The sequence below is a fragment of the Saccoglossus kowalevskii genome, chromosome 2 (assembly GCF_978046115.1).
Source record: "Saccoglossus kowalevskii chromosome 2, keSacKowa6.1, whole genome shotgun sequence".
Classification (NCBI taxonomy): Eukaryota; Metazoa; Hemichordata; class Enteropneusta; family Harrimaniidae; genus Saccoglossus; species Saccoglossus kowalevskii.
In genome coordinates, this window is record NC_140642.1 from 1,025,625 (window position 1) to 1,042,240 (window position 16,616).

The window sequence follows — 16,616 nt, forward strand, 5'->3', positions numbered from 1 at the left end:
GTTGCAATGGCAATGGTGGGCCAGGATTGTTTTCCAATTAGTGATGGCACGACCTACCTGTGAAGTATGAACAAAACCGGCCGAGCGGAAACAATCACAGAGGAGTTAAAAGCCGTTGCTGGTGAAAAGTTACCCCAACTTTAGGGTCAAATTTCTCGGTAATGCCCACACTCAAGCTGAGTAGAATGAGCTATGTCTGAAGTGTTTTATCCCAAATTTGTAGGAGGAGATACATTTGGCGCGAAGCTATCCAAAAATCAGTTTTTTGGCTGTTGCTATGGCAACGGTGAGCCAAAATTTTTTGCAGATTTTTCCTAATAACTAGGGTGAAGGTGTGACCTACCTGCCAAGTTTGAACGAAATCGGCCAAGCCAAAAAAATCACAGAAGAAATCATACGTGAAAACACTGGAAATGTACACACACAGACACACACACAAAATGACAAAAGTGATTATAAGGGCAATCCTAGCGGAGCGGATCGCCAATGAATAAAAACATTTACTTTCATTTATTATATTTTATTAATACCTTTGTTTTATACTCTTTTAATCTCATTTAATTTTTTTTTTCATTGATATACCTTTATTGTATTCTTCAATCAAAGTCCCATAGAGGATACGATAACAATAAAGATGATTATTATTACATCATGCATATAGGAATACATGGTCATGTCAGTTTGTTCCATACTCAGATCAAAGATGGCCAACTGGCATCTATTTTGATTTTCGAATAGGATAGGATTTGTTGGATTTGATACAAACATTATACATGTTGAGATAATGTCCATAATAATTTGTTTTCGTGTTTTGTATCTCTGTACATGAGCCTGGACAAATGAAAGTCAGTTTCGATACAGAAAATGCATGAATAGCATATCCTGTTTAATTTATGACCATATATTATGATTTGCAAGAGTCATTTAATGCAACTAATTCCTGTTGATACTAGACCAGCCATTCATTCACTCTTATTATGTTAGGTGTGTTTCAATGTTGTTTTATATAGTTCTTTGTCCACTTACTTACATCATACATAATTATTTTCAATTAAATTGATGACGCAGTTGACTCTCAGAATTTTATGTTCAAAGTATATCTGGTGCCTCTAAAGCTCTCTTGTTTGGAAATATGGCAAATGCATTTATGAAGCTAAAAAAGTATGCAGAGTGTTTAGAAGCTGCAACTAAAGCGACAGAATCCAATCCAGTTTGGAAGAAAGGTATGTCACAAATAAACAAAAGTTGCAGCATTGCAGTAGATCACTATGTTAGTAGCATTGCAGTAGATTACTATGTTAGTAGCATTGCAGTAGATTACTATGTTACCCTGGTAGTAGCATTGCAGTAGATTACTATGTTAGTAGCATTGCAGTAGATTACTATGTTACCCCGGTAGTAGCATTGCAGTAGATTACTATGTTAGTAGCATTGCAGTAGATCACTATGTTAGTAGCATTGCAGTAGATCACTATGTTAGTAGCATTGCAGTAGATCACTATGTTAGTAGCATTACAGTAGATCACTATGTTAGTAGCATTGCAGTAGATCACTATGTTGGTAGCATTGCAGTAGATCACTATGTTGGTAGCATTGCAGTAGATCACTATGTTAGTAGCATTGCAGTAGATCACTATGTTAGTAGCATTGCAGTAGATTACTATGTTAGTAGCATTGCAGTAGATCACTATGTTAGTAGCATTGCAGTAGATCACTATGTTAGTAGCATTGCAGTAGATCACTATGTTAGTAGCATTACAGTAGATCACCATGTTAGTAGCATTGCAGTAGATCACTTTGTTAGTAGCATTGTAGTAGATTAGTATGTCAGTAGCATTACAGTAGATTACTATGTTAGTAGCATTGCAGTAGATTACTATGTCAGTAGCATTACAGTAGATCACTATGTTAGTAGCATTACAGTAGATCACTATGTTAGTAGCATTGCAGTAGATCACTATGTTGGTAGCATTGCAGTAGATCACTATGTTAGTAGCATTGCAGTAGATCACTATGTTAGTAGCATTGCAGTAGATCACTATGTTAGTAGCATTGCAGTAGATCACTATATTAGTAGCATTGCAGTAGATCACTATGTTAGTAGCATTACAGTAGATCACTATGTTAGTAGCATTACAGTAGATTACTATGTTAGTAGCATTGCAGTAGATTACTATGTTAGTAGCATTGCAGTAGATTACTATGTTGAACAATTTTCTCATTGGTCATCAACATTCACTGGGGAGTAAATGTAGTAAAACTGTCTCTTTTACTCATTTATACTTAAATCTTGAATTATGTAATGATACTGCTTCATTATATTGTACACAGGCCACTACTGGAAAGGCATGGCACTGTTTTATTTAAGGGACTTTGAGGCATCCATACAAGCATTCCAGGTCAGTAACCATGTTTATCATGAGTAGTTTAGAAAGTGTTTCCATGAACAAATTTTCTATATTAATTCACACACATAATGTCTTTTAATTCACTGCATTTCCGTATTTCATATTTATTCCTCACATATTTACATATTAATTCACACACATAATGTCTTTTAATTCACTGTATTTCCGTATTTCATATTTATTCCTCACATATTTACATATAAATTTACACACATTCACGTAATAACTCACACAAATTTGCATATTAATCAAATCAAATTGTACCTATGCTTTTAGCTTGAATTTTCTTGACCTCATTCTATGTTTTCTTCCTCAGTCTGGACTTGCCATCGACCAATCAGATGAAGACCTACAAAAGAAAATAAACGCTTTGCACTTTTTTCAAACAAATTCATCGAAACTAAAAATCATTTCTTCAGAAGATTGGTTCATTGTGTATGACACAGTCAGCAGAAATATGAATATCTTAAAAACTGATGTAAGTAATAATAATAATAATAATAATAACTTTATTGCATCCTTAGAATTACAAATGTTCTATTGGTTTACAGCAATAAATATATAAGTGCTTAAAATAATATCAAAGTATGAATTTCATTAGGAATGTCAGTCAATGTTACTACAGTCAAAGACTGGCCACATCGAACAGTCTCAAATTTACATGTACACTTTATAGAACTTGTCTAATATGGCCAGTAACCATTATTTACCATCTATTATGGCCAACTTGTTAAATGCTTTCAAAAAAATGCGGATGAAACAATTCAGACTCCACTCCACAAAAGATGGCATATGATGTACTGACACCACATGTGACGAATCAAGGACTGTATTTTAGGTGTACTGACACCACATGTGACAAATCAAGGACTGTATTTCAGGTGTACTGACACCACATGTGACAAATCAAGGACTGTATTTCAGGTGTACTCACTCCACATGTGACAAATCAAGGACTGTATTTCAGGTGTACTGACACCAGATGTGACAAATCAAGAACTGTATTTCAGGTGTACTGACACCACATGTGACAAATCAAAGAATGTATTTCAGGTGTACTGACACCACATGTGACAAATCAAGGACAATATTTCAGGTGTACTGACACCACATGTGACAAATCAAAGAATGTATTTCAGGTGTACTGACACCACATGTGACAAATCAAGAACTGTATTTCAGGTGTACTGACACCACATGTGACAAATCAAGGACTGTATTTCAGGTATACTGACACCACATGTGACAAATCAAGAACTGTATTTCAGGTGTACTGACACCACATGTGACAAATCAAGGACTGTATTTCAGGTGTACTCACTCCACATGTGACAAATCAAGGACTGTATTTCAGGTGTACTGACACCAGATGTGACAAATCAAGAACTGTATTTCAGGTGTACTGACACCACATGTGACAAATCAAAGAATGTATTTCAGGTGTACTGACACCACATGTGACAAATCAAGGACAATATTTCAGGTGTACTGACACCACATGTGACAAATCAAAGAATGTATTTCAGGTGTACTGACACCACATGTGACAAATCAAGAACTGTATTTCAGGTGTACTGACACCACATGTGACAAATCAAGGACTGTATTTCAGGTATACTGACACCACATGTGACAAATCAAGGACAATATTTCAGGTGTATTGACACCACATGTGACAAATCAAGGACAATATTTCAGGTGTGCTGACACCACATGTGACAAATCAAGGACTGTATTTCAGGTGTACTGACACCACATGTGACAAATCAAGGACAATATTTCAGGTGTGCTGACACCACATGTGACAAATCAAGGGCTGTATTTCAGGTGTACTGACACCACATATGACAAATCAAGGACTGTATTTCAGGTGTACTGACACCAGATGTGACAAATCAAGGACTGTATTTCAGGTGTACTGACACCACATGTGACAATTCAAGGACTGTATTTCAGGTGTACTGACACCATATGTGACAAATCAAGGACTGTATTTCAGGTGTACTGACACCACATGTGACAAATCAAGGACAATATTTCAGGTGTGCTGACACCACATGTGACAAATCAAGGACAATATTTCAGGTGTGCTGACACCACATGTGGCAAATCAAGGACTGTATTTCAGGTGTACTGACACCACATGTGACAAATCAAGGACTGTATTTCAGGTGTACTGACACCACATGTGACAAATCAAGGACTGTATTTCAGGTGTACTGACACCACATGTGACAAATCAAGGACTGTATTTCAGGTGTACTGACACCACATGTGACAAATCAAGAACTGTATATCAGGTGTACTGACACCACATGTGACAAATCAAGGACTGTATTTCAGGTGTCCTGACACCACATGTGACAAATGAATGACTGTATTTCAGGTGTACTGACACCACATGTGACAAATCAAGGACTGTATTTCAGGTGTACTGACACCACATGTGACAAATCAAGGACTGTATTTCAGGTGTACTGACACCAGATTCGACAAATCAAGGACTGTATTTCAGGTGTACTGACACCACATGTGACAAATCAAGGACAATATTTCAGGTGTATTGACACCACATGTGACAAATCAAGGACAATATTTCAGGTGTGCTGACACCACATGTGACAAATCAAGGACTGTATTTCAGGTGTACTGACACCACATATGACAAATCAAGGACTGTATTTCAGGTGTACTGACACCAGATGTGACAAATCAAGGACTGTATTTCAGGTGTACTGACACCACATGTGACAAATCAAGGACTGTATTTCAGGTGTACTGACACCACATGTGACAAATCAAGGACTATTTCAGGTGTACTGACACCACATGTGACAAATCAAGGACAATATTTCAGGTGTACTGACACCACATGTGACAAATCAAGGACTGTATTTCAGGTGTCCTGACACCACATGTGACAAATGAATGACTGTATTTCAGGTGTACTGACACCACATGTGACAAATCAAGGACTGTATTTCAGGTGTATTGACACCACATGTGACAAATCAAGGACAATATTTCAGGTGTGCTGACACCACATGTGACAAATCAAGGACTGTATTTCAGGTGTACTGACACCACATGTGACAAATCAAGGACAATATTTCAGGTGTGCTGACACCACATGTGACAAATCAAGGGCTGTATTTCAGGTGTACTGACACCAGATGTGACAAATCAAGGACTGTATTTCAGGTGTACTGACACCACATGTGACAAATCAAGGACTGTATTTCAGGTGTACTGACACCACATGTGACAAATCAAGGACTGTATTTCAGGTGTACTGACACCATATGTGACAAATCAAGGACTGTATTTCAGGTGTACTGACACCACATGTGACAAATCAAGGACTGTATTTCAGGTGTACTGACACCACATGTGACAAATCAAGGACTGTATTTCAGGTGTACTGACACCATATGTGACAAATCAAGGACTGTATTTCAGGTGTACTGACACCACATGTGACAAATCAAGGACAATATTTCAGGTGTGCTGACACCACATGTGACAAATCAAGGACAATATTTCAGGTGTGCTGACACCACATGTGGCAAATCAAGGACTGTATTTCAGGTGTACTGACACCACATGTGACAAATCAAGGACTGTATTTCAGGTGTACTGACACCACATGTGACAAATCAAGGACTGTATTTCAGGTGTACTGACACCACATGTGACAAATCAAGGACTGTATTTCAGGTGTACTGACACCACATGTGACAAATCAAGAACTGTATATCAGGTGTAGTGACACCACATGTGACAAATCAAGGACTGTATTTCAGGTGTCCTGACACCACATGTGACAAATGAATGACTGTATTTCAGGTGTACTGACACCACATGTGACAAATCAAGGACTGTATTTCAGGTGTACTGACACCACATGTGACAAATCAAGGACTGTATTTCAGGTGTACTGACACCAGATTCGACAAATCAAGGACTGTATTTCAGGTGTACTGACACCACATGTGACAAATCAAGGACTGTATTTCAGGTGTACTGACACCACATGTGACAAATCAAGGACAATATTTCAGGTGTATTGACACCACATGTGACAAATCAAGGACAATATTTCAGGTGTGCTGACACCACATGTGACAAATCAAGGACTGTATTTCAGGTGTACTGACACCACATATGACAAATCAAGGACTGTATTTCAGGTGTACTGACACCAGATGTGACAAATCAAGGACTGTATTTCAGGTGTACTGACACCACATGTGACAAATCAAGGACTGTATTTCAGGTGTACTGACACCACATGTGACAAATCAAGGACTGTATTTCAGGTGTACTGACACCACATGTGACAAATCAAGGACAATATTTCAGGTGACACCACATGTGACAAATGAATGACTGTATTTCAGGTGTACTGACACCACATGTGACAAATCAAGGACTGTATTTCAGGTGTAATGACACCAGATGTGACAAATCAAGGACTGTATTTCAGGTGTACTGACACCACATGTGACAAATCAAGGACTGTATTTCAGGTGTACTGACACCACATGTGACAAATCAAGGACTGTATTTCAGGTGTACTGACACCACATGTGACAAATCAAGGACAATATTTCAGGTGTACTGACACCACATGTGACAAATCAAGGACTGTATTTCAGGTGTCCTGACACCACATGTGACAAATGAATGACTGTATTTCAGGTGTACTGACACCACATGTGACAAATCAAGGACTGTATTTCAGGTGTATTGACACCACATGTGACAAATCAAGGACAATATTTCAGGTGTGCTGACACCACATGTGACAAATCAAGGACTGTATTTCAGGTGTACTGACACCACATGTGACAAATCAAGGACAATATTTCAGGTGTGCTGACACCACATGTGACAAATCAAGGACTGTATTTCAGGTGTGCTGACACCACATGTGACAAATCAAGGACTGTATTTCAGGTGTACTGACACCACATGTGACAAATCAAGGACAATATTTCAGGTGTGCTGACACCACATGTGACAAATCAAGGACAATATTTCAGGTGTGCTGACACCACATGTGGCAAATCAAGGACTGTATTTCAGGTGTACTGACACCACATGTGACAAATCAAGGACTGTATTTCAGGTGTACTGACACCACATGTGACAAATCAAGGACTGTATTTCAGGTGTACTGACACCACATGTGACAAATCAAGGACTGTATTTCAGGTGTACTGACACCACATGTGACAAATCAAGGACTGTATTTCAGGTGTATTGACACCACATGTGACAAATCAAGGACAATATTTCAGGTGTGCTGACACCACATGTGACAAATCAAGGACTGTATTTCAGGTGTACTGACACCACATGTGACAAATCAAGGACAATATTTCAGGTGTATTGACACAACATGTGACAAATCAAGGACAATATTTCAGGTGTGCTGACACCAGATGTGACAAATCAAGGACTGTATTTCAGGTGTACTGACACCACATGTGACAAATCAAGGACTGTATTTCAGGTGTACTGACACCACATGTGACAAATCAAGAACTGTATATCAGGTGTAGTGACACCACATGTGACAAATCAAGGACTGTATTTCAGGTGTCCTGACACCACATGTGACAAATGAATGACTGTATTTCAGGTGTACTGACACCACATGTGACAAATCAAGGACTGTATTTCAGGTGTACTGACACCACATGTGACAAATCAAGGACTGTATTTCAGGTGTACTGACACCAGAATCGACAAATCAAGGACTGTATTTCAGGTGTACTGACACCACATGTGACAAATCAAGGACTGTATTTCAGGTGTACTGACACCACATGTGACAAATCAAGGACAATATTTCAGGTGTATTGACACCACATGTGACAAATCAAGGACAATATTTCAGGTGTGCTGACACCACATGTGACAAATCAAGGACTGTATTTCAGGTGTACTGACACCACATATGACAAATCAAGGACTGTATTTCAGGTGTACTGACACCAGATGTGACAAATCAAGGACTGTATTTCAGGTGTACTGACACCACATGTGACAAATCAAGGACTGTATTTCAGGTATACTGACACCACATGTGACAAATCAAGGACTGTATTTCAGGTGTACTGACACCACATGTGACAAATCAAGGACAATATTTCAGGTGTCCTGACACCACATGTGACAAATGAATGACTGTATTTCAGGTGTACTGACACCACATGTGACAAATCAAAGACTGTATTTCAGGTGTACTGACACCAGATGTGACAAATCAAGGACTGTATTTCAGGTGTACTGACACCACATGTGACAAATCAAGGACTGTATTTCAGGTGTACTGACACCACATGTGACAAATCAAGGACTGTATTTCAGGTGTACTGACACCACATGTGACAAATCAAGGACTGTATTTCAGGTGTCCTGACACCACATGTGACAAATGAATGACTGTATTTCAGGTGTACTGACACCACATGTGACAAATCAAGGACTGTATTTCAGGTGTACTGACACCACATGTGACAAATCAAGGACTTTATTTCAGGTGTACTGACACCAGATTCGACAAATCAAGGACTGTATTTCAGGTGTACTGACACCACATGTGACAAATCAAGGACTGTATTTCAGGTGTACTGACACCACATGTGACAAATCAAGGACAATATTTCAGGTGTATTGACACCACATGTGACAAATCAAGGACAATATTTCAGGTGTGCTGACACCACATGTGACAAATCAAGGACTGTATTTCAGGTGTACTGACACCACATATGACAAATCAAGGACTGTATTTCAGGTGTACTGACACCACATGTGACAAATCAAGGACTGTATTTCAGGTGTACTGACACCACATGTGACAAATCAAGGACAATATTTCAGGTGTCCTGACACCACATGTGACAAATCAAGGACTGTATTTCAGGTGTTCTGACACCACATGTGACAAATCAAGGACTGTATTTCAGGTGTCCTGACACCACATGTGACAAATCAAGGACTATTTCAGGTGTTCTGACACCACATGTGACAAATCAAGGACTGTATTTCAGGTGTCCTGACACCACATGTGACAAATCAAGGACTGTATTTCAGGTGTACTGACACCAGATGTGACAAATTAAGGACTGTATTTCAGGTGTACTGACACCAGATTCGACAAATCAAGGACTGTATTTCAGGTGTACTAACACCAGATGTGTCAAATCAAGGACTGTATTTCAGGTGTACTGACACCACATGTGACAAATCAAGGACTGTATTTCAGGTGTACTGACACCAGATGTGACAAATCAAGGACTGTATTTCAGGTGTACTGACACCACATGTGACAAATCAAGGACTGTATTTCAGGTGTACTGACACCACATGTGACAAATCAAGGACTGTATTTCAGGTGTACTGACACCAGATTCGACAAATCAAGGACTGTATTTCAGGTGTACTGACACCACATGTGACAAATGAATGACTGTATTTCAGGTGTACTGACACCACATGTGACAAATCAAGGACTGTATTTCAGGTGTACTGACACCACATGTGACAAATCAAGGACTGTATTTCAGGTGTATTGACACCACATGTGACAAATCAAGGACAATATTTCAGGTGTGCTGACACCACATGTGACAAATCAAGGACTGTATTTCAGGTGTACTGACACCACATATGACAAATCAAGGACTGTATTTCAGGTGTACTGACACCAGATGTGACAAATCAAGGACTGTATTTCAGGTGTACTGACACCACATGTGACAAATCAAGGACTGTATTTCAGGTGTACTGACACCACATGTGACAAATCAAGGATTGTATTTCAGGTGTACTGACACCACATGTGACAAATCAAGGACAATATTTCAGGTGTCCTGACACCACATGTGACAAATGAATGACTGTATTTCAGGTGTACTGACACCACATGTGACAAATCAAGGACTGTATTTCAGGTGTACTGACACCACATGTGACAAATCAAGGACTGTATTTCAGGTGTACTGACACCAGAATCGACAAATCAAGGACTGTATTTCAGGTGTACTGACACCACATGTGACAAATCAAGGACTGTATTTCAGGTGTACTGACACCACATGTGACAAATCAAGGACAATATTTCAGGTGTATTGACACCACATGTGACAAATCAAGGACAATATTTCAGGTGTGCTGACACCACATGTGACAAATCAAGGACTGTATTTCAGGTGTACTGACACCACATATGACAAATCAAGGACTGTATTTCAGGTGTACTGACACCAGATGTGACAAATCAAGGACTGTATTTCAGGTGTACTGACACCACATGTGACAAATCAAGGACTGTATTTCAGGTATACTGACACCACATGTGACAAATCAAGGACTGTATTTCAGGTGTACTGACACCACATGTGACAAATCAAGGACAATATTTCAGGTGTCCTGACACCACATGTGACAAATGAATGACTGTATTTCAGGTGTACTGACACCACATGTGACAAATCAAAGACTGTATTTCAGGTGTACTGACACCAGATGTGACAAATCAAGGACTGTATTTCAGGTGTACTGACACCACATGTGACAAATCAAGGACTGTATTTCAGGTGTACTGACACCACATGTGACAAATCAAGGACTGTATTTCAGGTGTACTGACACCACATGTGACAAATCAAGGACTGTATTTCAGGTGTCCTGACACCACATGTGACAAATGAATGACTGTATTTCAGGTGTACTGACACCACATGTGACAAATCAAGGACTGTATTTCAGGTGTACTGACACCACATGTGACAAATCAAGGACTTTATTTCAGGTGTACTGACACCAGATTCGACAAATCAAGGACTGTATTTCAGGTGTACTGACACCACATGTGACAAATCAAGGACTGTATTTCAGGTGTACTGACACCACATGTGACAAATCAAGGACAATATTTCAGGTGTATTGACACCACATGTGACAAATCAAGGACAATATTTCAGGTGTGCTGACACCACATGTGACAAATCAAGGACTGTATTTCAGGTGTACTGACACCACATATGACAAATCAAGGACTGTATTTCAGGTGTACTGACACCACATGTGACAAATCAAGGACTGTATTTCAGGTGTACTGACACCACATGTGACAAATCAAGGACAATATTTCAGGTGTCCTGACACCACATGTGACAAATCAAGGACTGTATTTCAGGTGTTCTGACACCACATGTGACAAATCAAGGACTGTATTTCAGGTGTCCTGACACCACATGTGACAAATCAAGGACTATTTCAGGTGTTCTGACACCACATGTGACAAATCAAGGACTGTATTTCAGGTGTCCTGACACCACATGTGACAAATCAAGGACTGTATTTCAGGTGTACTGACACCAGATGTGACAAATTAAGGACTGTATTTCAGGTGTACTGACACCAGATTCGACAAATCAAGGACTGTATTTCAGGTGTACTAACACCAGATGTGTCAAATCAAGGACTGTATTTCAGGTGTACTGACACCACATGTGACAAATCAAGGACTGTATTTCAGGTGTACTGACACCAGATGTGACAAATCAAGGACTGTATTTCAGGTGTACTGACACCACATGTGACAAATCAAGGACTGTATTTCAGGTGTACTGACACCACATGTGACAAATCAAGGACTGTATTTCAGGTGTACTGACACCAGATTCGACAAATCAAGGACTGTATTTCAGGTGTACTGACACCACATGTGACAAATGAATGACTGTATTTCAGGTGTACTGACACCACATGTGACAAATCAAGGACTGTATTTCAGGTGTACTGACACCACATGTGACAAATCAAGGACTGTATTTCAGGTGTATTGACACCACATGTGACAAATCAAGGACAATATTTCAGGTGTGCTGACACCACATGTGACAAATCAAGGACTGTATTTCAGGTGTACTGACACCACATATGACAAATCAAGGACTGTATTTCAGGTGTACTGACACCAGATGTGACAAATCAAGGACTGTATTTCAGGTGTACTGACACCACATGTGACAAATCAAGGACTGTATTTCAGGTGTACTGACACCACATGTGACAAATCAAGGACTGTATTTCAGGTGTACTGACACCACATGTGACAAATCAAGGACAATATTTCAGGTGTCCTGACACCACATGTGACAAATGAATGACTGTATTTCAGGTGTACTGACACCACATGTGACAAATCAAAGACTGTATTTCAGGTGTACTGACACCAGATGTGACAAATCAAGGACTGTATTTCAGGTGTACTGACACCACATGTGACAAATCAAGGACTGTATTTCAGGTGTACTGACACCACATGTGACAAATCAAGGACAATATTTCAGGTGTATTGACACCACATGTGACAAATCAAGGACTGTATTTCAGGTGTCCTGACACCACATGTGACAAATGAATGACTGTATTTCAGGTGTACTGACACCACATGTGACAAATCAAGGACTGTATTTCAGGTGTACTGACACCACATGTGACAAATCAAGGACTGTATTTCAGGTGTACTGACACCAGATTCGACAAATCAAGGACTGTATTTCAGGTGTACTGACACCACATGTGACAAATCAAGGACTGTATTTCAGGTGTACTGACACCACATGTGACAAATCAAGGACAATATTTCAGGTGTATTGACACCACATGTGACAAATCAAGGACAATATTTCAGGTGTGCTGACACCACATGTGACAAATCAAGGACTGTATTTCAGGTGTACTGACACCACATATGACAAATCAAGGACTGTATTTCAGGTGTACTGACACCAGATGTGACAAATCAAGGACTGTATTTCAGGTGTACTGACACCACATGTGACAAATCAAGGACTGTATTTCAGGTGTACTGACACCACATGTGACAAATCAAGGACTGTATTTCAGGTGTACTGACACCACATGTGACAAATCAAGGACAATATTTCAGGTGACACCACATGTGACAAATGAATGACTGTATTTCAGGTGTACTGACACCACATGTGACAAATCAAGGACTGTATTTCAGGTGTAATGACACCAGATGTGACAAATCAAGGACTGTATTTCAGGTGTACTGACACCACATGTGACAAATCAAGGACTGTATTTCAGGTGTACTGACACCACATGTGACAAATCAAGGACTGTATTTCAGGTGTACTGACACCACATGTGACAAATCAAGGACAATATTTCAGGTGTACTGACACCACATGTGACAAATCAAGGACTGTATTTCAGGTGTCCTGACACCACATGTGACAAATGAATGACTGTATTTCAGGTGTACTGACACCACATGTGACAAATCAAGGACTGTATTTCAGGTGTATTGACACCACATGTGACAAATCAAGGACAATATTTCAGGTGTGCTGACACCACATGTGACAAATCAAGGACTGTATTTCAGGTGTACTGACACCACATGTGACAAATCAAGGACAATATTTCAGGTGTGCTGACACCACATGTGACAAATCAAGGACTGTATTTCAGGTGTGCTGACACCACATATGACAAATCAAGGACTGTATTTCAGGTGTACTGACACCACATGTGACAAATCAAGGACAATATTTCAGGTGTGCTGACACCACATGTGACAAATCAAGGACAATATTTCAGGTGTGCTGACACCACATGTGGCAAATCAAGGACTGTATTTCAGGTGTACTGACACCACATGTGACAAATCAAGGACTGTATTTCAGGTGTACTGACACCACATGTGACAAATCAAGGACTGTATTTCAGGTGTACTGACACCACATGTGACAAATCAAGGACTGTATTTCAGGTGTACTGACACCACATGTGACAAATCAAGGACTGTATTTCAGGTGTATTGACACCACATGTGACAAATCAAGGACAATATTTCAGGTGTGCTGACACCACATGTGACAAATCAAGGACTGTATTTCAGGTGTACTGACACCACATGTGACAAATCAAGGACAATATTTCAGGTGTATTGACACAACATGTGACAAATCAAGGACAATATTTCAGGTGTGCTGACACCAGATGTGACAAATCAAGGACTGTATTTCAGGTGTACTGACACCACATGTGACAAATCAAGGACTGTATTTCAGGTGTACTGACACCACATGTGACAAATCAAGAACTGTATATCAGGTGTAGTGACACCACATGTGACAAATCAAGGACTGTATTTCAGGTGTCCTGACACCACATGTGACAAATGAATGACTGTATTTCAGGTGTACTGACACCACATGTGACAAATCAAGGACTGTATTTCAGGTGTACTGACACCACATGTGACAAATCAAGGACTGTATTTCAGGTGTACTGACACCAGAATCGACAAATCAAGGACTGTATTTCAGGTGTACTGACACCACATGTGACAAATCAAGGACTGTATTTCAGGTGTACTGACACCACATGTGACAAATCAAGGACAATATTTCAGGTGTATTGACACCACATGTGACAAATCAAGGACAATATTTCAGGTGTGCTGACACCACATGTGACAAATCAAGGACTGTATTTCAGGTGTACTGACACCACATATGACAAATCAAGGACTGTATTTCAGGTGTACTGACACCAGATGTGACAAATCAAGGACTGTATTTCAGGTGTACTGACACCACATGTGACAAATCAAGGACTGTATTTCAGGTATACTGACACCACATGTGACAAATCAAGGACTGTATTTCAGGTGTACTGACACCACATGTGACAAATCAAGGACAATATTTCAGGTGTCCTGACACCACATGTGACAAATGAATGACTGTATTTCAGGTGTACTGACACCACATGTGACAAATCAAAGACTGTATTTCAGGTGTACTGACACCAGATGTGACAAATCAAGGACTGTATTTCAGGTGTACTGACACCACATGTGACAAATCAAGGACTGTATTTCAGGTGTACTGACACCACATGTGACAAATCAAGGACTGTATTTCAGGTGTACTGACACCACATGTGACAAATCAAGGACTGTATTTCAGGTGTCCTGACACCACATGTGACAAATGAATGACTGTATTTCAGGTGTACTGACACCACATGTGACAAATCAAGGACTGTATTTCAGGTGTACTGACACCACATGTGACAAATCAAGGACTTTATTTCAGGTGTACTGACACCAGATTCGACAAATCAAGGACTGTATTTCAGGTGTACTGACACCACATGTGACAAATCAAGGACTGTATTTCAGGTGTACTGACACCACATGTGACAAATCAAGGACAATATTTCAGGTGTATTGACACCACATGTGACAAATCAAGGACAATATTTCAGGTGTGCTGACACCACATGTGACAAATCAAGGACTGTATTTCAGGTGTACTGACACCACATATGACAAATCAAGGACTGTATTTCAGGTGTACTGACACCACATGTGACAAATCAAGGACTGTATTTCAGGTGTACTGACACCACATGTGACAAATCAAGGACAATATTTCAGGTGTCCTGACACCACATGTGACAAATCAAGGACTGTATTTCAGGTGTTCTGACACCACATGTGACAAATCAAGGACTGTATTTCAGGTGTCCTGACACCACATGTGACAAATCAAGGACTATTTCAGGTGTTCTGACACCACATGTGACAAATCAAGGACTGTATTTCAGGTGTCCTGACACCACATGTGACAAATCAAGGACTGTATTTCAGGTGTACTGACACCAGATGTGACAAATTAAGGACTGTATTTCAGGTGTACTGACACCAGATTCGACAAATCAAGGACTGTATTTCAGGTGTACTAACACCAGATGTGTCAAATCAAGGACTGTATTTCAGGTGTACTGACACCACATGTGACAAATCAAGGACTGTATTTCAGGTGTACTGACACCAGATGTGACAAATCAAGGACTGTATTTCAGGTGTACTGACACCACATGTGACAAATCAAGGACTGTATTTCAGGTGTACTGACACCACATGTGACAAATCAAGGACTGTATTTCAGGTGTACTGACACCAGATTCGACAAATCAAGGACTGTATTTCAGGTGTACTGACACCACATGTGACAAATGAATGACTGTATTTCAGGTGTACTGACACCACATGTGACAAATCAAGGACTGTATTTCAGGTGTACTGACACCACATGTGACAAATCAAGGACTGTATTTCAGGTGTATTGACACCAC

The 16,616-nt window shown here is 39.8% G+C and overlaps 1 protein-coding gene across 1 annotated transcript in view; it reads left to right on the forward strand.

The window, feature by feature from the left end:
• The window catches only part of LOC102802953 (stress-induced-phosphoprotein 1-like), a 76,288-nt gene that overhangs the window by 34,070 nt on the left and 25,602 nt on the right, over window positions 1-16,616 (forward strand). The window contains exons 6-8 of the mRNA XM_085505790.1: window positions 1,096-1,223; window positions 2,332-2,399; window positions 2,725-2,886. Coding sequence (XP_085361916.1) covers window positions 1,096-1,223; window positions 2,332-2,399; window positions 2,725-2,886 — 358 coding nt within the window. The remainder of the gene's footprint in view (window positions 1-1,095; window positions 1,224-2,331; window positions 2,400-2,724; window positions 2,887-16,616) is intronic.